Below are 24,294 nucleotides of genomic sequence, written 5' to 3'. Positions count from 1 at the left end.
TGAAACATTAAAGTGTGACAAACATGCAAAAAAATAAGAAATCAGGAAGGGGGCCAACACTTTTCACACCACTGTATATGTAATGTAAAGAAATATTGCAAATATTTAATGCAAAGTCATCCATAAGCATGCCTGGATTTAATTCAATAGAGTTCCGTTTCAAAGAGTGTTTTCCTGTCATATCCCCAGATTCTCTCCAAACATTGTTAAACACTGGTGCTGTCTTGGTCTGAAAAGATGCACTACCGTTCAAAGGTTTGGGGTCAGCATTTTTTTTTTTTTTGAAAGAAAATCATACTTTTATGCAGTATTGATGCATTAAATAGATCAAAAGATACAGTAAAGACATTTAAAATTCACAAAAAAATTATATTCAAAGAATCCAAAAAATCCTACCACATTTTCCACAAAAAAATACTAAGCAGTACAAAATGCATTTTTTCCCCTGATAATAATAATAATAATAAATATGTTTCTTGAGCTCCAAGTCTGGAGCAATGATGCAAAAAAATTCAGCTTTGCTATTACAGACATGAATTACATTTTAAACTACTATAAAACAGAAAACAGTTATTTTCAACTGTAAAGTTTTTATCCAACCTCTAAAACACCTAACATTTGCCCTTCATTGTGCTTCCATGCCAAGCAGCAGCTTGGTCACGCTTCCTGTGGGTGGAGACTCATGTAATTTCCTCTGAGGCTAACATTCTCATCTCATCATGAGCCCTGTGGTGTCACAAGGAACAGGAACCTTTCAGAGCATGCTAGCCCCGACGTAATCGCTGCCTCCCAGAACGACCAATAAAGCTGTCTGAGTGAAAAGAGAGCCACCTAAACCAGTAAGAAAAGGCATGAAACGACTCATTAGGGAGCTGTTGCTAAGCTTCAATTAACGAAATCCCATCTTCTGCCATTAAAAGACAGAAAGCCGAACTGGTCTCCGATCAGCGGCTGCCGAGTCTTTGTTATTCCGGTCCCTGCCACCCCCACACACACACACACACAGAGAGAGAGAGATAAATCACATTTACAGACCAAGCCTGCCGCTAAGTAATCCGTTATGACAAAACCAAATTCTTGTTTAGGTGTCTGATGATGTTTTAGAGCGATGGATGAGATGAGGCAGATATATGACATGCTGCATCAGCCATCTGGGAGCCCGGCGTATGGCTGCACACCACGACGGAAGAAGAAAATAGACAAATACAAAAGAGTAGCTGCTTTTTGAACGTATGGGGACATTCATCTAGAATATTAATCCTGCCAGCAGCACAAAGGTTATTACTAAGTGTCGCAGACTGATGCGGTGCACATATATTGACCAATGATGCATGATGTGCAGCTATTATGAGGGAGAAATGTTGTTGAAACTATAGCACTGCAGAGGATTCGTCTGGTGTCCATCATTTACATAAGACGTGTCAAAGATGGAAGAATGACACTCATTTAGCCCACCATAATTCAGCACTGCCTGAGGAGACACGACTAAACTGCAGTAGGTGGATTGTGATAGAGCTCGTAATTAAATGATTCCCTTCGGGAAACACCTGACATCTTAGCACCCTCAAAGTCATCAGGCAACCCTAATGAACATTATGAGGCTTCATTTTCACAATGTCACCCCACACAATACATTACCTACCTGCAAGACAGGTGCTTGTCACCATCATCTTTCTTGTCATTTACCCCATGACCAGAGCGCTCGAAAGATAATTCTCTTATTTTCGCCAAGGAGCCAAACACCCTGCCAGTTCTGCACATCAGAATAACAGAGCCAAGGTAAACTGCTGTTGCCATGGTTACCAGCCGGGCTCGGCGTCCACGGATGCTCATTGCAATTTTAAGCTGCAAAAAGAACCCTGATAGAGGGCATAAATCCATACATCCACCCACATAGACAGACACACACACACACACACACACACACACGCTATACATACACTCGCAGAGCTCATAGTACATATGGGCTCTGAAGCACAGCTGCACATAAACACAGACACCCACACATACTCACTCACTCACTACACTCACATGCCTACAATGCATATGCACTATGCACAACACTATGCATTTACTCCTGAAATGTCATCATTCAAAAATGCTCACAAACTAGAATGTGTGCTATTTTTTCATGTATATGCTAATACACTAGTAAAACTTTATATGGTAACTAATAATGCTTACTGGTTATTGTATTGTAATTAAAATCATTAAACGGTTCACCATCAACAGTGTGGAAAACATGCACTGCTTATTTGTAACTAAATCTTACTGTGTTTTACTTTTGCTTTTAATATTTTGAATCTAATTGGCTACAATGACTATTTGGTTCAAAAAGAAGGTTCAACTCAAACAAGCAAAAGAGAAAGAGAAAGCCAGGGAGAGAGAGGCGCTGATGAAAGCATTGCTCATTTGCAGAAATTGATGATATTCCCATGGGATGTGTGCAGCTCTGGTGTAGCGAAGGCTTTGCCTCCTGATAAATATCCTCCATATCTGAAAGAAGCTAAGTAAAACTGTCACTTTCACCTCACTTGGCTATGAACTGTTTGAACATAAAAAAATATATGCAGGTATATCTATAGATAATCAACAGGGATGTGAATTTATCAATTCTGGTTGCAATTTTATTATCTTAATGAATTATATATTAAGCAAAAAGAGTATCGTTAATCCTAATTGTTAATTACAACCAAACCCTGTTCTGAACGTGTTTCTTTTTTTTTTAATTTTAAAACTGGTTAATGAATCGTTTTGACCATTTTTTAAAGCCCATTTATTTACATTTACATTTAGCAAATGCTTTTATCCAAAGCGACTTACAAATGAGGACAATGGAAGCAATCAAAATCAACAAAAGAGCAATGATATATAATTGCTAACAAGTATCAGTTAGCTTAACGCAGTACACGTAGCAAGGGTTTTTTAAATAATATAATAAAAAGAAAGATAGAATAGAAAAAGAATAGAGCAAGCTAGTGTTAGAGGTGTTTTTTGCTTTTGTTAATTGTATAATAAATGAAAAGAAAACCGATAGAATACAAAAAGATTAGAAATATTAGTTGTTTTTTTTAAAAGAAAAACAAGCAGCAAATGAATAGAAGGGTCTAAAAGGGACAAGTGTTGCTGTTGTTTTTTTAAGAATATAATTAGAATAGAGAGTGCTATAGAGTTAGAGGGTCAAATAAAGATGGATTCTTGAAGATGGCTAAGGACTCAGCTGCTCGGATTGAGTTGGGCAGGTCATTCCACCATGAGGGAACATTTAATTTAGTCCGTAAAAGTGATTGTGTGCTTCTTTGGGATGGCACAATAAAGCAACTTTCACTTGCAGAATGCAAGCTTCAAGAGGGCACATAACTCTGAAGTAATGAATTTAGGTAAAGGGGTGCAGAGCCAGTGGTGGTTTTGTAGGCAAACATTAATGCCTTGAATGTGAGCAGCTATTGGTAGCCAGTGCAAATTGATAAACAGAGGTGTGACGTGCATTCTTCTTGGCTCATTAAAAATTAGTCTTGCTTCTGGATTAATTGTAAAGGTTTGATAGAACTGGCTGGAAGACCTGCCTAGAGAGCATTGCAATAGTCCAGCCTGGACAGAACAAGAGCTTGAACAAGGAGTTGTGAAGCATGTTCCGAAAGAAAGGGCCTGATCTTCTTGATGTTGAATAAAGCAAATCTGCAGGACCGGACAGTTTAAGCAATGTGGTCTGAGAAAGTAAGCTGATTATCAACCATAACTCCAAGGTTTCTGGCTGTGTTTGAAGGAGTTATGTTTGATGTGCCTAACTGGATAGTGAAATTGTGATGAACCGATGGGTTTGCTGGAACCACAAGCAGTTCTGTCTTGGCAAGGTTGAGTTGAAGGTGATGGTCCTTCATCCAGCAAGAAATGTCTGTTAGACAAGCTGATTAATAATTTATAAGAGTCATTACTACATGAATCAGACTACACTGGGTGCACAATATGTAAAAAAATACACTTTGTCTTCATGCCTCATCACGTTCAATCCAGACTCATTCAATTAAAAAATTGCAAATGCAAACTAAATCAAAATCTTTTCAGTGGAAGAAAACATAGGTTAAATAACCATTATAGGTGGGGTATGTATTTTTTCAAAAATGCTTTAGAAAACTCGGGCTGAGTACCAAAACAAACTTGTAGCCAATCAGCAGTAAGGGGCATGTCTACTCATGATGTGGAGGAGAGAGCGCTCAGTGCACAGGACGGACATTAGCCGAGCCGAGCAACGACAGAAAGATAGAGATGGCGGATAAAAAAATAAAAGAGGAAAACGTCTGTGGAACAAAAGGCGGCTTACGATAAGGCAAGAAGTAGGACCAGCGTAAATTTCGGATCAGCTTTCCAGCGCTGGAGAGAACTCAAGGAGCGGAATGGCCTGCGATCGGATGCCGAGGTTGCTTTGTTTCTTCTCGATGGCTGTGTAACATTGGTTTAGCTTTGTTTCACAGAACTAATATATGCTGGCTTTTACTTGAATATGCTCGTGTGTCATGTTCCCTTGTTTGTTCATCCGCAATCGTATTGTCGTTCCCTTCAGCTATGATAAAGCCACACCCTATTATTCTGGAGCGTCTAAACCTCCTCCACTGTCTGTTTCAAGTGTCAGCTCCCAAAGTGTGTCTAAAAAGTAAGATAATATATTTAATACAGCAGATAATAATACAGCAGATACCGCCATAATCGTTGCCTGGGTTGCATACGTATGTGTGGGGCGGAGCTATCAAAATAGGGGCGAGACCCTTTTAGGGTAGGGGCGTGTTTGTTTTGGTGATTTGAAATATCAACATTGGCTACCAGAAATCACTTACCCCACCTTTAACAGTCATACAAATCATTTAGATATAACAAGAAAGAAAGAAAGAAAGAAAGAAAGAAAGAAAGAAAGAAAGAAAGAAAGAAAGAAAGAAAGAAAGAATTGATCCTCAAAGTCCAAACAAAAAGTCTGTAGATAGGGTAGCGCCATACTTATTTTTTTACAGGAATGAACCTGAGGCTGTGAGTAATAGAAGTACAGTGCTTTCAATGAATTGCACTGATGTTTAACACACCGACTTGTCCAGCTAATGAAACTCATTTCTGAAAAAAAAACTTCAGAAGACAAATTCCACAAAACCGTTTTGAAAGCTGTGAGTTGTGATAATTATGTGCTCTAGGAACTTTATACAGTGTGCACCAGTGCAAGGACTGTAAGTTTATCCCTTACAGTCTTGTTTTCATCTGTGTTAAATTCAATATGGTGTCTAACCTGATTACGGTCTGAAGAAAAGAAAAGAAATGAAAAAAAGAGACCATGAGATTAAAAGATTGTCGTCATGTAAAAACATGAAATAAGTGTGCAGTGAATGCAGAGAGTCTTGGCCCATGAAAGACCGAGTTGATTTACGGGTGTGAAGTAGCGCTCCAGCTGGACCTTCATTTGGTGGTATAATACTTACGATACAGTCACAGCCCTGACACAACACTCCCACTCACACTATTACAATATGCTCCTGCTCAACAGACCTTCACTGATATAGCGTTCTCTTAAAGGAAGGGCCAGGAGAAGGCCACAGGAGGAGCACTAACAGCAAACCTTCACATGCACATCACTCCAAACACTTCATAACTCACAATTCAGACTGAATAAACTTTCAGTGCACTCTGTCACTTATGGCACTTTCCACTGCGTGGTACGACTCGGCTCGGCTCGGCACGGCTCAGTACGGCATGGCCCGGTTCGCGTTTCCACTGCAGTTCAGTACCGCTTTAGAGTGTGTGAGATTATTCACATGTGTTATAGTTGCGCCGCCTCTACTACCACGACCCCTAAAAAAAACGTTTTCATTCCGCGTCTCCCCATCAAGCTCTCGCTGGATCCGCTCCTCTGCAAACAACGAGAGGAACGTCTGTTCTTTCGCAACAGCTGAACACGCACACAAAACGTTTTGATTGTTAAAAAAGGTGTGCTCGTTCAAAACAGTTGCGTTCGATCCTTCGCTAGCTGTGCTGATTTAAAACTAGCGGTTCTTTTGTGTTGCAAGTTCAGTGACGCAGGTAGTGACGATTCTCTCCGGCCTAGCCGTGATCAGCAGAGTTTACACGTCACGTTTTGGTAACGGTACGGTTCACTTGGAACCCCAACCGAGGTGGTACTAAAAAAAAGTACCAGGTACTGTACCCAGTGGAAAACCCCCAAAAAGTCAACCGTACCGAGCCGTACCGTGTCGTACCATGCAGTGGAAAAGCGCCATTAGTCTCTTTCCAAACTCACATCGTGGAACAACCAGCTGGTATGTGGAAGCCTGCAAACAAGCGCAGCTCCATCAGTAGATAAGGACGTTTGGGCACAGAGAGCTCAGTTTCAAGGTAATGCTGCTGGTTGTACGACTGACAGGTACGCACTGTGTGCATTGCTACAGTGTCTCTGAGCGTCAATCTAGAGGTGAATTCCAGCCAGAGTATCACTTTCCATCATTCACCGCAAGAAAATATGATCCACTGGTACATCCAACCCATTAAGTTGTTTGGACAGAAATCAATAGCTTAGATGGAGCCATGGGAATAACATTCATTCATATCTGTGTGTCCAAAAAAAAGATCCACTTAATTTGTATTTCACTTTGCTTTGAGCAAACACACCACAGTATTTGGCTCTACCTGCTGGAATACAACTGAACTGAGGATTATAACTGGACAGTAAAGCAATGAACACTATCTTTGTCCAGATTACTGACGTAATCAATAACAAGTTTCAGCACCAATGTCACTCATGCTGTAGCTATACTGACTACATTGAGAATTTAGAGCTGTTCATACTGACAATGATTTGCAATGACAAAGCAACACGATTCAATTGGAGTTAAGTAAAACTTTATGCAAATAAATATATCAATGTTAATGACATCATCACAGTTTGCATGAACTTAAAACAGGCGTGCCCAAACTCGGTCCTGGAGGGCCGGTGTCCTGCAGAGTTTAGCTCCAACCCTAATCAAACACACCTGAAGCAGCTAATCAAGCTCTTACTAGGCATACTTGAAACTTCCAGGCACGTGTGTTGAGGCAAGCTGGAGCTAAACTCTGCAGGACACCGGCCCTCCAGGACCGAGTTTGGGCACGCCTGACTTAAAAGGATAGTTCATTCAAAAATGAAAATTCTATTTTTGAAATTCTAAAATTCTATAACCCCCATACTGTTCAAAACCTCTCTTAAAATATATATAATATATGCTGATAACTACGGAGCCCCTAAAGGGACATGGTGGTGGAAATAAAAATCGGGGGTGGGTGGAAAAAATTTGGGGTGGGAGGAAAACGTTTGTTTTCTCTTGCAAAGATATTTGCGTTCCCTCGCAAAACTTTTGCGTTCTCTCGCAACACTTGCTGTTTACTTTATAATAATAATAATAATTCCTTATTTATTCCTTTACAGCTTTTAAGTTAGTGGTTTATACAGCTCGTACGTTCACAATGGTGTGGTTCATAGTTTTATTTTAAACTTGGACTCAAATTCAAATACAGCCAGCTTTGCTTATAGTTTAAGGCATGGTTTTGGGACATTCTAAAACGCTTAATGTGGCTTAATGTACTATAACAGTGGCATTGTAAATTGTAATGAATAAATACTATTAATACGAATAACAATTGTAATATTAATAATCTTATTAATAGTATTACTATCAGTAAAGCAGATAGCTATGAATGCAACGTTAAGCTTTTTCTCCCCTATAGAAAACCACAGGCTATAGAAAACGCTTAAGGGAGGCTAATGGACGAAGACGGTATAAAACCAAAAAATTGTACACAGTTAATTAATAAAATATAGCCTAGCACAGGAAAGCAGACAAGCCCAGAATAGAATAAGCCAAAACCTAATTTAAAGCGAAACAAAGTATGGACTCACGTACTGCTCTCATTCAGCACAAATCCAAATGTTTCCATATTCGCAATGTATTTGAAGCTAAACCATTATTTATTAAATTAACTGGGCTTTCTACATTCCAATATTGAATGGGGGAAAAATCATAATGAACAAAAATGTGCCGCACTGGAGTGGACCGGGGCTCATGCTGTACGGCACAGACTATAATACAGACTATTTAAATTGACTGTGTAACATTTTATCTGTATTGGTGATTCTATGTTTTCTTTTAATAATGAACAGGCCGCACTGTTTGCAATGAATATGTGCGCATGAGGCGCCGGCACGATCAAATTGCTGAAACATAAAATACTGTCACTTACAGTAGGGCATAATTCAGCAAACTGCAAAGTGTTAGCAGTTTGAAGATTCAATAATATAAAAGATTATTAGATCAATTTTATAAAGCGAACACTGTTACGTACTTATTTCGCTCTGGAACCTACAAGAATGCAATTTTCCCTGAATATCCAAAAGACTGCAAATGTGACATTGATTTTATATAACAGTTCAACAAAAAAGGCAATATTAAGTGTACATTATACATTTTAAATGTAGCCTACATTTTAAACACAATATTGTCAGTATAGTTTGTTATATTTTACAACGAAATAATAGTTCCAATGAAATCCACAACAGAACTGTGCGCGTCTCCAAGCAACAGCGTTGTTTCGTTAGTGAATGAATCTGCCGCTTTGAATGATTCAGAGAGTCAGTACTGATTAATAACCCATTCATAACTACAACCATTTGCTTTGTTACTGAATGAATGACGTGACGCCTTGCTCATTAAGACAGGTACTTGTAACTTTGCCTCTATAACAGTAAAAATACACCTGTAAATCAATTTAAGGGAGCAAATATTGTCCCTTATTGGAAAAGGTGTGACTGCGGTCTAAGTGGTGGTGCTCAGAAGAATGTTAGGCTGAATGCCCTAGGGGGTACGCCACTGTAAAAAGTTTGAGAACCACTGGCTTAGTGGATTACTGGTTTACTGCGTTGATTACCTGTAGTATATTTTAAAATAAAATATAAAATTTGGGCTTTTTATATCTCTGTCTTCTTATATTAAGCCACGCACATTAAGCGCGGTTTTCTATGGGGAAGAAAACGCTTATGCAATTCAGCTCATATGGGCTTCTCTGCTAGTACACAGAATATGTTGTTAATTTCTATAGCATATTTGTTTTTTGATCACCGTCTTCATTAAACCGCGTTTTCTTTATGGGAGGAAAACACTTCTGTTCATATTCTGGGCTTACCTGCTTTCATGTATAATTTATTAATAAACTGTATACCGAAGTTGGCCTTTTTATACCACTGTCTTAGTCCATTAATTAAGCGTTTTCTTTCTATGGGGGATACACTTAACGTGCAATTTACCGGGTTACGTTCATATTCTGGGCTTACCTGCTTTCATGTATAATTTATTAATAAACTGTATACCGAAGTTGGCCTTTTTATACCACTGTCTTAGTCCATTAATTAAGCGTTTTCTTTCTATGGGGGATACACTTAACGTGCAATTTACCGGGTTACGTTCATATTCTGGGCTATTCTGCTTGTCTGTATGCTTTATTAATAAGGTGTGTACTGAATTTAGTCCTCCAGTGTTTTACGTAAGCATGCACTGACTATTTCGTCCAAGTTCAAAATAAAACTATGAACCACTCCATTGAGAACGTACGGAGCAGTATGAACCAATACAATCTGTAAAGTAAACAGTAAGTGCTTGTCTGAACTCAACTAGTTTTGCGAGAGAACGCCATGGTTTTGTGAGGGAACGCAAATATCTTTGCGAGAGAACGCAAACGTTTTGTGAGGGAACGCAAATATCTTTGCAAGGGAATGCAAAAGTTTTGCGAGAGAACGCAAAAAATCTGAAAAAAATTTTTTCCTCCCACCCCAAGTTTTTCACTCACTCTGATTTTTTTTTTTCCACCACCATGGTCCCTTTAGGGGCTCCGTAGATAACCAACAGCTTCGGATCCTATTGACTTCCATTGTATTTTTTTTTAAATAAAGTCATATTGGAACAACATGAAGGTGACTAAATTATGACAAAATTCACATATCTTTCATGGTATGGTCACAGTTAATATTGTTCAGGTGATTTTTCACATTAAAAATCCAGTTATTTCAATAGGAATCCAAGTGATCTGGGATTTCATGTGAGAGTAAAAGATTTCCCTATGCACATTCTGCAATGGGTTCAACTCGGTCATGTGTATTAACTAAAGGTTGACCAACTGATCGGATTTGCAGATTAATTGACACTGATTACCGATTGCTGGAACAACTGGTCATTGGCAAAAAAAACCTATAGTTTTTCTGGGTTGTATCTGTTGCTGGAGTGGCTGTAATGTACGTTTTCATATCATTACAGTAATTAATTTGTTGACTAGATGCTGCAAGTCCTACCCAATGTTTTTAATGTCATGATAGTTTATATCCAGTTGCTCACTTTTATGCATTTGTTATCCAGCAAAGTTGCATATTTAAAGCTAATGATATGGTATTTTGATATGTTCATGCAGCCGACAGAAACCAACCAGAAATGCATCCCATTTCAGTTCTCTTTTTATTGTCACTGTAATATATATTTTGCTATTTTTATTAGATAATCATCAAGCGTTCTAAATAAGAAGCAAATAAAGTGGGAGAGAATACATAGAATATAGCCTACTTAATGTAATTTGCCAGTGAAATTTCACTGAAATTTCTCTAAACTGACAGCACCTTAATTGTGAACACTCCATGAAAAGCCTATTTAGGGGGTGCACCGAGTTTAATTGCATATTTTACTATGGAAAAAATAATAGTAATAAAAAAAATCTCTGGCCACATCAGGCGGTTATTGACCAGCCACTGTGGTTAATGAAGTTCATTTCATAGTCTGCTGATACAGTTAGACACTATTCGAGTAAGAACGTCTAATGGCGACCACAGCACTGCGACCTTCAGTCAGTGATTTAATTGCAGTCAGTATGAACGGCCCATTACAGATCAGTCATGCACTAAAAGAGAAACACTAGACTGGACTGGTCTACTGAGAGCCCTGCTTCCCAATCTGGTCATGTACAACAGCCACCCCACCTGAAAGATGAGATGCAGAACTGAAGAAAAAATATTCAAGTCACAATAAATGAAGGACATGCTACTGGCGTATGAGGTTAAAGCTTTCAGAAATGCAGACCCGCCAGAGTATAAAACCACAAAGCAAAACGGATTTCGTCCATAATTTGCTGAAGGTCATAAAATTAGGACTGCTCTCATTTGCATAACGTTCCCAAAGTAAATGATCTTCATTATGTGGTAAATTGACTCAATTGTTCATAGTTAATTGACCTGTCCGTGTCTAGCACTGTGCGAGCACTAACAGCTGCGATGACGAGCGCCACCCACATGAGTCACCGTTCAGTATTACTGCACTCCCAAAAGCCCTTTATTGCGTGAGGCATGCTAATGAGACCGTATTTAACAAAACACCCATACATCATCATCTGGGTATAATCTTGACCTCTAGACTTGACAGAAACAAAAACATGTCATCCGCAGAGTGCTAACTGTTGTTGTAGCATGTGACAAACGAATGAGAATTATATGCTCTGAATGTGATTGTGAAGGGATGTACTGTATGTGGGCATCTGGTGATGTTGCGGTGGGTGTATGTGTGTAGCCGTCTCACCAGAACTCTGCCGGTAAGGGTCTGTGCTGAGATCATGACCCCCGCCCAGTCTTTGACTGAGGTCATCCAGCCCACCTCGCTGACTGGGGCGTCATCTTTATCATTCGGGTTCTTCGGTTGGCCATCAGCCTGACTGTTCATAGGGTTATTTACCTTCTGTGCCTCCTGCGGAAAATAAAAGCACACATACAGCAAAGTAAGCAACAGGATAGTTTGGGATACTCGCAAACATGCTGTTAGAAACAGTCAATCAATCCTACAAACTATGGCTGATGTATTAAATATTCACATAGTATTTGTAAGAATTTAGCTGGTTTTATAAAATGTGACCCATGCTGGCAAAATGAGTCAGAATGTGCACTGGCTAATTTTGAGTTGCAAGCAAAAAAAGTGAAAAATGTACAATTTTAGTCAAATTTGAAGTTTTCGCCAAAATTTGTTCATTAAGCCCTCGTCTAGTGATCCAAATGCTCCAAATAGTAATTGAACATTTAAAAGTAACTATTTGTACATTTTATGAGAGGAGTACATTTTCTCTGCTCACTTCTTGCGCTGATTGACATCCGAAGCGCTCGCATAAAAGGGGATTCTGCCAGCACGCAATCCCGATAAATATACATAGAATTAAATTCCCGCAAAACATAATCAGTTATGTCTTAAGTGAATGTTTGGGGAACTGTTGGGGAAAAACATTGGATGTGTAACATTATATTAAATCAGTTTATTACAGTAGGTCTTAATATATAGGCCGTCTGTCTCAATGTTAATATAACAATAAAATAAAAAAGAGGGAATCACTTGCTGTTCTTCATTGAACTGTTTTTGCAGATTTAATAATCTATTTGTAATGAACACACTGAAGTGATTTTATATTTGATTATTTGTTTTTCTTACTTGAATGCTTTTGTTTAGATGTACCATGAAAAATGCATTTGTTTAATAATAACAAAGATAAAATAAAAATAACTATATTGTGATTATTAATTATTATTAAGAAATAACCTGCAGGAAAAGATGCAATGGTGTTATGTGATTTTGCTTTGGAACCTTCAGAAAACTTTTTTCTCAATTTATATTGCTGACTCCATCGACATCATTTTGAAGGTCTTTTAATGGAGAATGTGAAAATAAAAATATAGTTGCATGTAATTATACACTCTTTACTTATTACTAGGGGTGCTGAAATTAATCGTTGCCGAAATAGAATTGTTGCTGTCAAGAAAAAAAGAGGGAAAAAATCAGCAGTTGTGAGTGGGGTGGCCAACCCTAGGTCCGCCCCTGCGTTAACTGCGTTAAATATTTTTAACACTAGGCACGTTTCCATTACAGATTTGTGCAAAACTTTGGCGATATTTTCTGAATGGCGATAAGTATTGCGAAATGACGGCATTTCCATTAACCAATGTTATGCGGCTTATGCGTGTATCTTTACAGAAGCAGCAAAGAGAGCCGCTTCAGAAATGTGCGTGGCTCGGCTGGAATAAACCACAGACTGTATAAAAACATAAACAAGCATTGCGTGGCCGTAATCAGCTTCAGTGGCCGTATCAGAGCCACACTGCACCGCAGATGTGTGCAGTGTAAATTGTCTAAGCATTAATAGTAGGGAAATATCGCCTTCTGGCCTCTTCGGCGGCGCAGCAGACACTAGGCGCGTTTCCATTACAGATTTGTGCAAAACTTTGGCGATATTTTCTGAATGGCGATAAGTATTGCGAAATGACGGCATTTCCATTAACCAATGTTATGCGGCTTATGCGTGTATCTTTACAGAAGCAGCAAAGAGAGCCGCTTCAGAAATGTGCGTGGCTCGGCTGGAATAAACCACAGACTGTATAAAAACATAAACAAGCATTGCGTGGCCGTAATCAGCTTCAGTGGCCGTATCAGAGCCACACTGCACCGCAGATGTGTGCAGTGTAAATTGTCTAAGCATTAATAGTAGGGAAAGCCCCTTATACTGGAGCGCGCCCACTTATGAAGTGTTTCTTGGAGGTTATAGTACATTGAAGTATGATCAGATGACTTTTTACATATGCCATGTGACCTGTAAATGCGAAAAAGCAGTTTCCATTGCAGTTTTGCGAATTATTCTTTTTCGCATTGCCTGAAAAACCACCTCATGCGAGCGTAAAAACTTGTTTGCGATATATGGGCGTTTTTGCGAAATTGACGCATTTTCATTAGGCGTATTTTCAATTCGCAATTTCAATTTGCGCAATTTGAAGGGTAATGGAAACGCGCCTACTGTTAAACTGAAAAAATGTATCGCCTGCGTTAACGCACTAATTTGGACAGCACTAATATATAAGTTGACAAGTAGACTTAATTTTCCAGATCACCCAGCCTTAATAGAAACCCAGGACACTTACTGATTCATTGTGTAAATCAAGTGTAAAAAAAATAAATAAATAAAAGCATACACAAAAAAGGCATATTCTAGAATGCAAACAGATGACAATATTTCACTGTGTTATGAGTGCTAACTTAATTAATTATATATGTAAGCTTCAGAAAAGGTAAAGAAATTATAAATTCACTGAGGTTTTAGAAACTTTGGAGTTCAGTGTCAGAAACTGCATTCATAACACACTATTTTTGCCTGTTTCTACAGCTTGCCTCATGCTATAGTTTGACAGGCTGAGACCTACATCACGTTAGACATCAAACCCGCTGTCAGGTTTCTGACAGCTGGGAGAGGCCTAAGATGAAGCAGCAAGGGGAGGTCTTTTTTGAGGCCCAGTAAAAGAGCATCTCTCCGACTGCCTGACGCGCACAGCGCGGCTGGCGGTGTGTAGGCAGAGGCAGGGACAGCTATGATTCACAGGCTCAGGGAGTCGCCGTGGGATTCTGGGGTTACATCCGCAGGGCTAGGTAACACTTCACAGTCAGGTGGGTGGATGAAAATACAGCCATCATGCGCTCTGTGGTGTAGCCTGATGCTTTAGAAGCTGCGCTGGAGGAATCGCTCATATTCAACCGCAGGGAACTAATGCACTTGAGCTATGATGCATAAATAACAACAGGTAATACTCTAATTTCTGCACAACACTCTTTTGAACATCTCTGTCTGTTCAGTAGGGTTGGGTACCGAACTCGGCACTTTTAAGGGTACCGAGTGAATTGTGTCGGTACTACAGAGTACCGATTCACGTTAAATCAATAGGTGCCAGATTTCGGTACCTGAGAAAGCATCTGGGCGCATACGCTACAAAGAGAGAAAGAGAAACCCTGTGATGTGATGTCTCTGAGAGTCACTTCGCGAGAATTTTACCATTTCATTTGAGAAAACTAGCATCATCATACTGTACACACACAAAAAAAAACTTTAAAAAGACTGTATACACACAGAAACTGCATGGCAACCTGTCAAAATAAAAGTACGGTTTAACATGTAACAGAAATAGTTTACTCTTGTATTACTTTTGTACAGTATAATGTACATCTTTAAATATTACATTTTCTATCAAATTTAAATAAAACAAATGATAAAAATAAATATTACAACAAGATTAATCACTTAATTGTAGAAAAAAATAATACAATGATTAGCCCATTAAAAAAATGTTTTAAAGGAATATTCACACAATTTTTCTTCCATGTATTAATTTCAATAGTAAACCTCAGTTTGTTTGCCAAAAAATAAGTGTTTAATGCCTTCATTTGATTTTCAGAAAAATTAAAACAAGAATTTATGGGGAAAAAAGAAAGAAAGTTTGTAGGGCCCAATTTTTCAAAATGTTGAAATTGAGACTTTTGGACTTGTTTTTTTCACTGAAATAAAATTCCACCATTACGGACGTGACATTTGCAGGCAAAACCTGAAATAACTAAATTCTCATAAATTATATTTATTATCAATATATTGAACCTTCTCTTCATGTTTTTCTAAACCGCTTAAAATAGAGTCCAGACATCAGAAAAGTATCAATCTATAAACATGTTTGTTTTATATTTTAAATGAGGGATAACATGTGCGTTATGGACGTGACAAAAAAAAGACACGAGTTTCTGGGAGACAACATATTTTGTAGACTTTCTGCGATTTACAATGCACAAACCAGAAGCAACAATATCTACCGAATGGAGAAGGGTTGGCTATTTACAAAGCATACAATATCAATGTTGTTTAAATTTTCGTTTTTGTGTTTCACAGGAAAAATCAATGTTACGCACGTGACATCTCTCCATTACGGACATGACCATTCTGAAAGTGGAATTTATCCGACTATGAAAACGCCTATAAAAATGCTTTAAAACTTAGACAGAGATGTCTAGTGGGTATTTAATAGGGCTGCCCACCACTAAAGATTTTTCTAGTTAACTAGTCGTTCGTCTAAGCCATTAGGCTATTCAACTAATCGCACATTTATATTAAATCAATTGGCCTGCTAATCCACAATGAGCTTCAATAAATTCCACGCTCAAGCACACAAATAAAGTTTGCCACAAAGCACAGGCAAAAGTAGCCTAATGATTTTAATTATTTATTAATAAACAAATGTTTTCTTCTTGGCTGCAAGATGAAATTCACGGTGCTGACTCTCATCTCCACAGTAGCCTTCTGGATGGGCCTTTAGAAAGAAATGCAACCTTCATACATAATCAGGGAGTGTTTAATTTAGTTTTTAATTGGTTAGTTTAAAAGTAGACATTTCAATATTTATATAGATATATTTCTCTATGTGAGAGACACATTCTGAGTTTTGGTTCTTTTTGGAGACGCGCTCCAGTTCACAGAGAGAGAGATGGCAGAAATGCATCCTGTTCGTTTTCGTGATTTTACAAAAGCACAGCGTTTTGTTGTTATTATGAATTTACATAAATAAAATCAGTTTCAAATTGATTTTAAGTGGTTTCATTACTAGGAAAAAAAATGCAAGTGATCGTGCGGGCGTCTCCCTTTTTAATGCATGCGCATTAATATTTTGCACAAACATTTGAACACGGGCTAAAAATATAGCACATTTATAGCCTATAGGTTAAAGATAGAGTTTGGAATCCACATTAAAATAAATCCTCACCAGTCTACATCCGAGACACGGGCAGTTATAACCTATAAATTGAAGGCTATTTGACGTTTTAAAATGATCTAACTGACCAGCGCCCTCCAATTTGTTGATCATATTGTTGATCAAGATTAAACGGATGCCGCTGAAATTTTTTTTTTTAATGACTTGCTTATGCATTAAATAACAGAGATACGAAACAGGTTAAGTAAAATATTTTAAATCTATGATAGGCCTTTTGTACAAATATAGGCTATACGAATTTATATGACTAGGAAATGCGTAGGCCTATAAAATGCTTTAAAAACTTTAACAGAGATAGAGGGTATTTTCATAGGGCTGCCCCCCACTAAAGATTTTTCCAGTTAGTAGTTAATTTAAGACATTACTAAATCGCACGTTTATATTAAATTAACATAATACTCCATAATTCCGCGCTCAAGTACACGCATACAGTTTGCCACAAAGCACAGGCAAAAGTAGCCTAATGATTATAAAAAAAATTAGACATTTTAATTATTTATTAATAAAATAATGTCGGCTGCAAAGATGAAATTCACGAAATATCCACTGGACGCGCCTTTAGAGAGAAATGCATTCACAGATTATATAATCAGGGAGTAGCCTATTTTATTTCATTTTGAATTGGTTCGTTTGAAAGTAGACAAGCTTAGATATATTTCTCATGTAGCCTATGTAAGGCACCCCAATTTTAAGTTGATCCATTATCAGGAAAAAAATGCAAGTGATCGCGCAGGCTCCTCCCTGTCATGCTTAAGCATTAATTATTTTCCGCACAAACATTTGAATATGAATAATAAACTAGAGCACATTTATATTAGGTTAACACTAGAGTGTGGGATCCGCATTAAAATAAATAAAATAATTAATAAATAAAATAGATGCAGTTTTAACCTGCAAATTGAAGGCTATTTGACATTTTAAAATGATCTAATAATGGCCAATGCTGCTCCAATTCATTGATGTTGTTGATCAAGATTAAACTGTTGCAGTCATAAACTTGTTTTAATAAATCGTTATGCATTAAATAATAAAGATACTAAACAGGTTAAGTTAAATCTTGATCTCTGCTTGAATGCAGCGCAGAGAGCGACAAGTTATTTGAAACACATAAAATGTTTAAAAGAAGATAATGTTGACAATGAACATTATGACATTTGAAAAAGTTTTGTCGATGTCTACTTCCAGAGTTTAGCTTCAACCTTGATCAAACATAATGGTTTTTGTAAACCAGGCTACAATAGTCCAAATATAAGTACTTATTATAAGTGTAACGTAGTGATTCTGAATAAGACAAAAACGCGGTTTGGAAGATGAATTCATGATGTACTCGCTCATTATATACATTTTGCAAATTTTGAACACAGAAGAAGCTACATAGTGCTGCTTTAAAACCACCTTGGGTATTTTAATGAAGTATATTCATAATCCATTGCTAATCAACACAGCCTTTATTACAGTATAGAATATATTTCTGCGTCATTCTGTGATAAGAAGCCACATCAGATGAGGAAATAATTTTTTTTAAACATTTGTCTGGTGTTGTGGAGTAAAAGCATGTTTTAATGTTATTTTTTTGGACAACAGGTTTAGAAATGCTCCTCTTTACAAGACATTACAAGGGAAGATGCTCGGCGTGTGTTGCTTTTTCAGATGCACACGTTTCCTCATCTCAGCCTGCAGATTCAGGGACACATACAAACAGAGCCAGCTTGGAAAGAAATAAAATGCACAGAAATTAAAAAAAAAATGACTGCACGTGGACAGAAGGTTTTTGCATAGTTTAGAGTGACAAATCGTATCAGCATACTTTGAGGTCAAAATGCGTACAGGTTGGCAATGACTGCTGACTGCTGAAAACTCAGCTTTTCCATCACATGAATAAATTACATTTTAAAATATATAAAAAAATAAAAGTGTTATTTTAAATTGTAATCTTTCACATATATCAGTGTTTTTACTGTATTATTCATCTAATGGTGAGCATAGGTAACTCATTTACAGATTTTACAAATCTTACCAACCTCAAACTTTTCAACAGTATTGATCATTTTTCTTTAGCCATTTGTTGAATGCCATAGATTTTTACACAAAGCAAAAAGTCTATGTTTAATGTGTTCTCTCTGATCACGTGAACGTGACACATAATTACACCTTAAGAAGCAGGATGTAGGATCATCTGACAAAGTGTCTTTTTAAACTGTTTTTAAGAGCTTACAGGAGGCAGGAGTCGAAGATTCAGTCTATAAGACTGGCCTGGCTGTGGGTGTTAGGTCAGACTTAAGGACGTGAACACATCCCTGGAGGAAGTATATCACTCTGGTGCTGCCACAGAGGATGCTAAGCTGTGATGGAAAGATATATGGTTCAGATGAGTACAAAACTAATGAGAGCCTCAGGAGCAGGGAAACACTTCTGTCAACAAGTGGGAAGAACAAAACACACATGCATCAGTGATATAAAACTAAACTCCAGGATAAATGAAAACCACTAAGCATTAATGATCTACTTGCTCACTGCAGGCTTACTTGTTACAGGTGCTGCTAGCAGAAGGTATCAAGGAAAATGGAATGGAAAGTCAATTTTGGATCCTGAGTATAGATAACAGACTGAAACCATGAACGGAAAAAGCTGCCCAATAAAAACAGAGGTGTGAGTGTCATCCCAGGACAGATATTATAGCCTGTCTTCAGCCCATTGTTACGTCATCATACGTATTCTTGTGTGTCTCAATTGTTTCTGCTTTCCTAGGTTAAGTAGCAACACCTGTTGTTAACCAGCGTTCCTGAGTGTCAACCTCCGCTGATTCGCTCTTGCGACTGTGTGCCCTACCATAAAAACCGGCTAGTTTTCCCAGTGCTTGAGGGGCGTTTTTCCTCCGTCTCTCTTGCGAAGAGTCCCTGTCGCCAGTTACAGACGTGTGGTTTCCTTTTTTTTGTTTGTTGTTGATTGTTATAGGACTCTTTTCATTGAACCCCTGAGTGCAGGGCAAGTTGTTTCATGTTTTGTTTAGCTATTTTCTCAATACTTTGCATTTGAATATAAGGAAGCTGTAGGGAGGTGGGTGCCATTTGTTTTATATACTTTTTCTCCTGTTTATAGGTAGTAAGGGAGGTAGGTTTAATATTGTCTTTTGTTTGCATCGTTATTATGTGTTTAGGTTATTTAGTTTACTAAAATAGTTAGACCTATTTTTGTTTATCATTTTGGTCATTACCCCCACCTGAATTTAATTGCTTCCATGTAAGATCTTCCGTTTTTTTGTTACTGTTTTTCCTATTACAATTTGTTTAATTCATTTGAATTTATTTATTTTCATCTGTTCCTTCTCCTCTACCCTAGACAGGGGAGTTCGTAACACCATATATCAGAGACCGGCATGAAGTTTTTGAAGAGACTGGCACCACAGGAGATCCAGACATAACCATCTGGCTCCAGACGGCTCCAGAAGTTGACCACCGGCCCAGGCATACTGAGCAAAGGTTACAGACAGCCCATAAATTTAAATTTGTAGTTAAAGCTATTGTACAGTGATTGAGAAACTATTGCATAAATTACGCATTTGAAAATGAAAATTGTTCAGTTCATCTAATATTATATATTAGATGCATCAATCTGTGTTTCAAAAGTATATCAATTTTACTTTAGAGTAGGGCTGGGCGATATATAAAAAAAAGTGATATCTCGATATTGTCCATTTTTACGATATTCGATATATATCTCGATATGTTTGCATTTGCTTTTAAATAATAAAAAACGTGATTTTCTTTTGCCCCCATTAAAAAAACAATAAAAACAATTTAGATAGAACAGCTATTGTTACGAAGTAAATACAAAATGTTTAGTGCAAATTTAAGCAGTTAAAAAAAAATCTAGACCAAGTGATCACTTACTGCTTTTTATTAAATTAACACATGTATATGTAACTGAAGTAGTGCAAAACAAGTACAGAAAATGCATTGTCAACTTTTTACTGCATGCAATTCACAATTTACACTGTGCAACTGGGGGAAATAATTAAACTGTATTTAAAGTATTTTTTTTACAAGTTTTTAGCTAAGAATACAAGTATGTCTACTGTCTTTGGTTTAAGAGAAGCTCTGTGGCATGAAACTATGTTCCCACTGGCACTAAAAACCCTCTCAGATGGGGAGCTAGTTGCTGGAACATAAAGGTACTGTATTTCTTAGATAATTTTGCAAATTTGGGGAAATGTGCCTCATGGATGCTCCACCACCATGAGCACAAATCAATAGAATGTGGACTCATACATGGTTTATTTTACTCGTCTAGTGTACTGATTCATTATAGGCTTTAAATACCGTATTGGCATGAATATAAGATGACCCTGATTATAAGACGACCCCCCTTTTTCCAGATGTACCTTTTGGAAAAGGGCTTTTTAAAAACCAAATCTTGTTTTTTCTCAGTAAAACACATTTTGTCTTCAATTATTTTCATATTGCATATTTTTCCTATTTTACTTTTTGTTTTGAAAGTATGGTAAAAACTGGTCAAATGTACCAACAATCACATTTTAAAAATATACACTTTTCGATATACCATTAAAAAAAAAAAAAGGTAGCCCATCTGAATTAGGACATTTAGGCAATCCATCTAATAGTAGCCTACCAAAATCTTATTAACAGTAGAAGTTAAATCTTACTGTAGTCTTCAAATCTGGGTACTGTCTTGCGTTTTAAAATCACAAAGGGAGTTTGGTCCCATCAGGCTAACGTGACAGTCACGACTCATGCCGCTGTAAGCTTTTCTTATTCTTTTGTTTTTACCGAGCGGCAACCTCCCGCTCTCTCTCGTGAAGCCAACACGGAAGTGACTTAAACTAATTCATCAACTGGCCACTAGAGGCTGGCTGCAAAAGGGAGTCAATCCAATATATGTTATACATTTTAACATTTCAGATGTATTTCCAAGAAAAAAAAAAAAATATATATATATCTTATATTCGGGTCAATACGGTATATATATAAATTAGAATGCCGTGGAAAAAGTTAATTCAACTTAAATTGTGAAACTCGTGTATTAAATAAATTCAACGCACACAGACTGAAGTAGTTTAAGTCTTTGGTTCTTTTAATTGTGATGATTTTGGCTCACATTTAACAAAAATCCACCAATTCACTATCTCAACAAATTATACCTGTGTATATATATATATATATATATATTTATTTATTTATTTAGGGCTGCACGATATATCGAAATTATCGAAATATCGCAAATGTAAATATTGCAATATGCATATCGCAACGGCATGCAATATCATTATAATTTTAATAATAGGCTACTTAAATCAAAACATTGCACAAGGTCAAAGTTTTAGTTCGATGCATATAGCAGAGAATTGCTTGACGTTAAAAAAAGAGTTGTGCAATAAGTTGCAGAAAACAACTCTTTGCTGTCTCGTCTTGCTGTCTGACTCACACCTGAAGCACGCACCCAAGCCGCATCTCACACAGCGTCTCTTCAGTTCTGCCGCACACATGCAAAGCACGCGCGCACACACAGAGAAGCCTTATGCTAAAACACTGCTGGTCACTTTCAGAAGTTATAGTGATTCTTTATTTTCCAAGAAAGAATGTGAAACAAATTGGTTACATAATATTCATTTTTAAATATTTTAAAATATCATTTAAATTGATTTTACACACTTTAAGCAATATCATATCGCATATCGAATATCGAATATCTCATATCGCATTTTTCTTCAATATCCCTAGTATGTATGTATATATATAAATATATATATATATATATATATATATATATATATATATCTTAATTTCTTCACTTGCAAATGAGTTTTTGTATAACTGCACTTTCTGTGAAAGCAGGTCCTATTACAAATCTAATTAAATGTTATAATCATTAAAATGAAATTATGCAAATGTGAAAAAGCATGACTGGCACAGTGGTGCACTTTGCGTTCCCAAACACATTAAACTCACATATACATTAGGATAGCGGATTCGCTGTGAGATGCTGAAAACATTAGCTACTCACACTAGCTCATATTGCGATTTGGCTGACAGATGCTTTGCCAAAGCAATGGCACAAAACACAATGCAAGACATTTTTTTGGTAATTATGAGAAATGTAAAAATATTTTTGGTTCATTATAAAACTGTTCCAGGAAGTAAAGTATAGGTAGGCTAATTAATGGAAAACACTGGCTGGTTAAAGCTTAGAAGTAGTACGAGTAGAAACCTATCCCTTCCATGACCGCATTCAAAACTGCCACACAGCAATTCTGCTGAAATTGAATTATAATCCATAATGATTTGCCAACGGGGCAGCTGGTGTTTCAATAATTTGATTTGTCAAATAACAGTATCAGGTAAACTAGTCCTAAAATGTGAGCTTGCTGTTCAGCAGATCAGATTTCTCTGTCATTCATGGGAACTTAAACTTCAATCCACAGTCGCTGCGGGAATAGGTCAACAAAGGTGTGCTCTGCCTGTCCATCACACTTCAAAATATATCCCCATCTCCTCAAGCCTCCTCTGTCACATTGCACACATGCTTAAACCTGTCACTTGGTGTAAATACTGTAGTTGGTGTGCTGTGCCCACAGCGTGTACACTAAGATCAGGTTTCGTTCTGATCGGATATCACCATGTGCTCAGCCTGACCTGGAAAGTAAATCTTCGAGTGTGTTAGCAAAGCCACTCAAGATCTGAATCTATCAAGTTAATGAGAGCTATTCAGGGAAACAAAAATAAAATCATGTCCAGGCACCTGTGTCAATCATTTCAAATCAAACATGAATACATTTAAATCAACTATTTTGACTAAAAGTGGGTGATTTTAATTATTGTAATTGATTACAAATAACAACAACAAAAACAGTCAGTGTACAAGTAATCTCTTATATACAGTATCTCACAGAAGTGAGTACACCCCTCACATTTTTGTAAATATTTTATTATATCTGTTCATGTGACAACACTGAAGAAATGACACTTTGCTACAATGTAAAGTAGTGAGTGTACAGCTTGTATAACAGTGCAAATTTGCTGTCCCCTCAAAATAACTCAACACAGCCATTAATGTCTAATTTATTTTTTACTCCAATGAGGCTGTTTCATTTTGGGTTTGTTAGCCACTCTTGGGCAATCATGCCGCACACTCAACAAACAAACCGGCTAGAAGTAAATTTATTATGTTTAAAGCTGATTACTGCACCGAACCTGCATGCTAACACCACTGAAATCACATTTCTCCAGCGCCACAAGTGAGAGTGAAAGCTATGAGCTGAGAGAGGTGTGGCGGTATGGGCAGACTCTTCATGTGGGTAAAGCCATGAATTATACATTAGGTCTCAAACTGATGGCTGTGCAGATCCGAGCAGACAATGTAAACAAGAAACAACTTCTATTTCATTTGAGCGCTCTATGCGAGTGAGGAAGAAAAGGGGCTGTGGAACAGTGAGCCATGGGATACTCCATCAGTATGTTTTCACCAGTGATGTCAAAGCCTGAGCTACATTGGGCAAATCCAGCACTCTTCGCAATGCAAACAGACAGAAGGCCTGAAGCAGACTATGGCCGAGCAGTCAACACAATGAATTTAGAGTGACCTTGTTCCCTGACCTCAACATTGTTTTTTTTGTTTTTTTGTTTGTTTTCCCC

General features: G+C 37.4%; 1 protein-coding gene across 5 annotated transcripts in view; it reads right to left on the bottom strand.

The window, feature by feature from the left end:
* LOC107582501 (calcium-activated potassium channel subunit alpha-1) overlaps nucleotides 1–24,294 on the bottom strand; it is a 256,363-nt gene that overhangs the window by 143,398 nt on the left and 88,671 nt on the right. For all 5 annotated transcript variants that reach the window (XM_016268375.1, XM_016268378.1, XM_016268376.1 and 2 more), the window contains exon 2: nucleotides 11,613–11,777. In XM_016268375.1, the coding sequence (XP_016123861.1) occupies nucleotides 11,613–11,753 (141 nt within the window). In that variant the 5' untranslated portion in view covers nucleotides 11,754–11,777. The remainder of the gene's footprint in view (nucleotides 1–11,612; nucleotides 11,778–24,294) is intronic.

This window comes from Sinocyclocheilus grahami, unplaced genomic scaffold, assembly GCF_001515645.1.
Source record: "Sinocyclocheilus grahami isolate Dianchi unplaced genomic scaffold, SAMN03320097.WGS_v1.1 scaffold45.1, whole genome shotgun sequence".
In the NCBI taxonomy this organism is placed as follows: domain Eukaryota; kingdom Metazoa; phylum Chordata; class Actinopteri; order Cypriniformes; family Cyprinidae; genus Sinocyclocheilus; species Sinocyclocheilus grahami.
The sequence above is the reverse complement of the archived record's forward strand: the minus strand, read 5'-3'. Positions and strand labels throughout refer to the sequence as shown.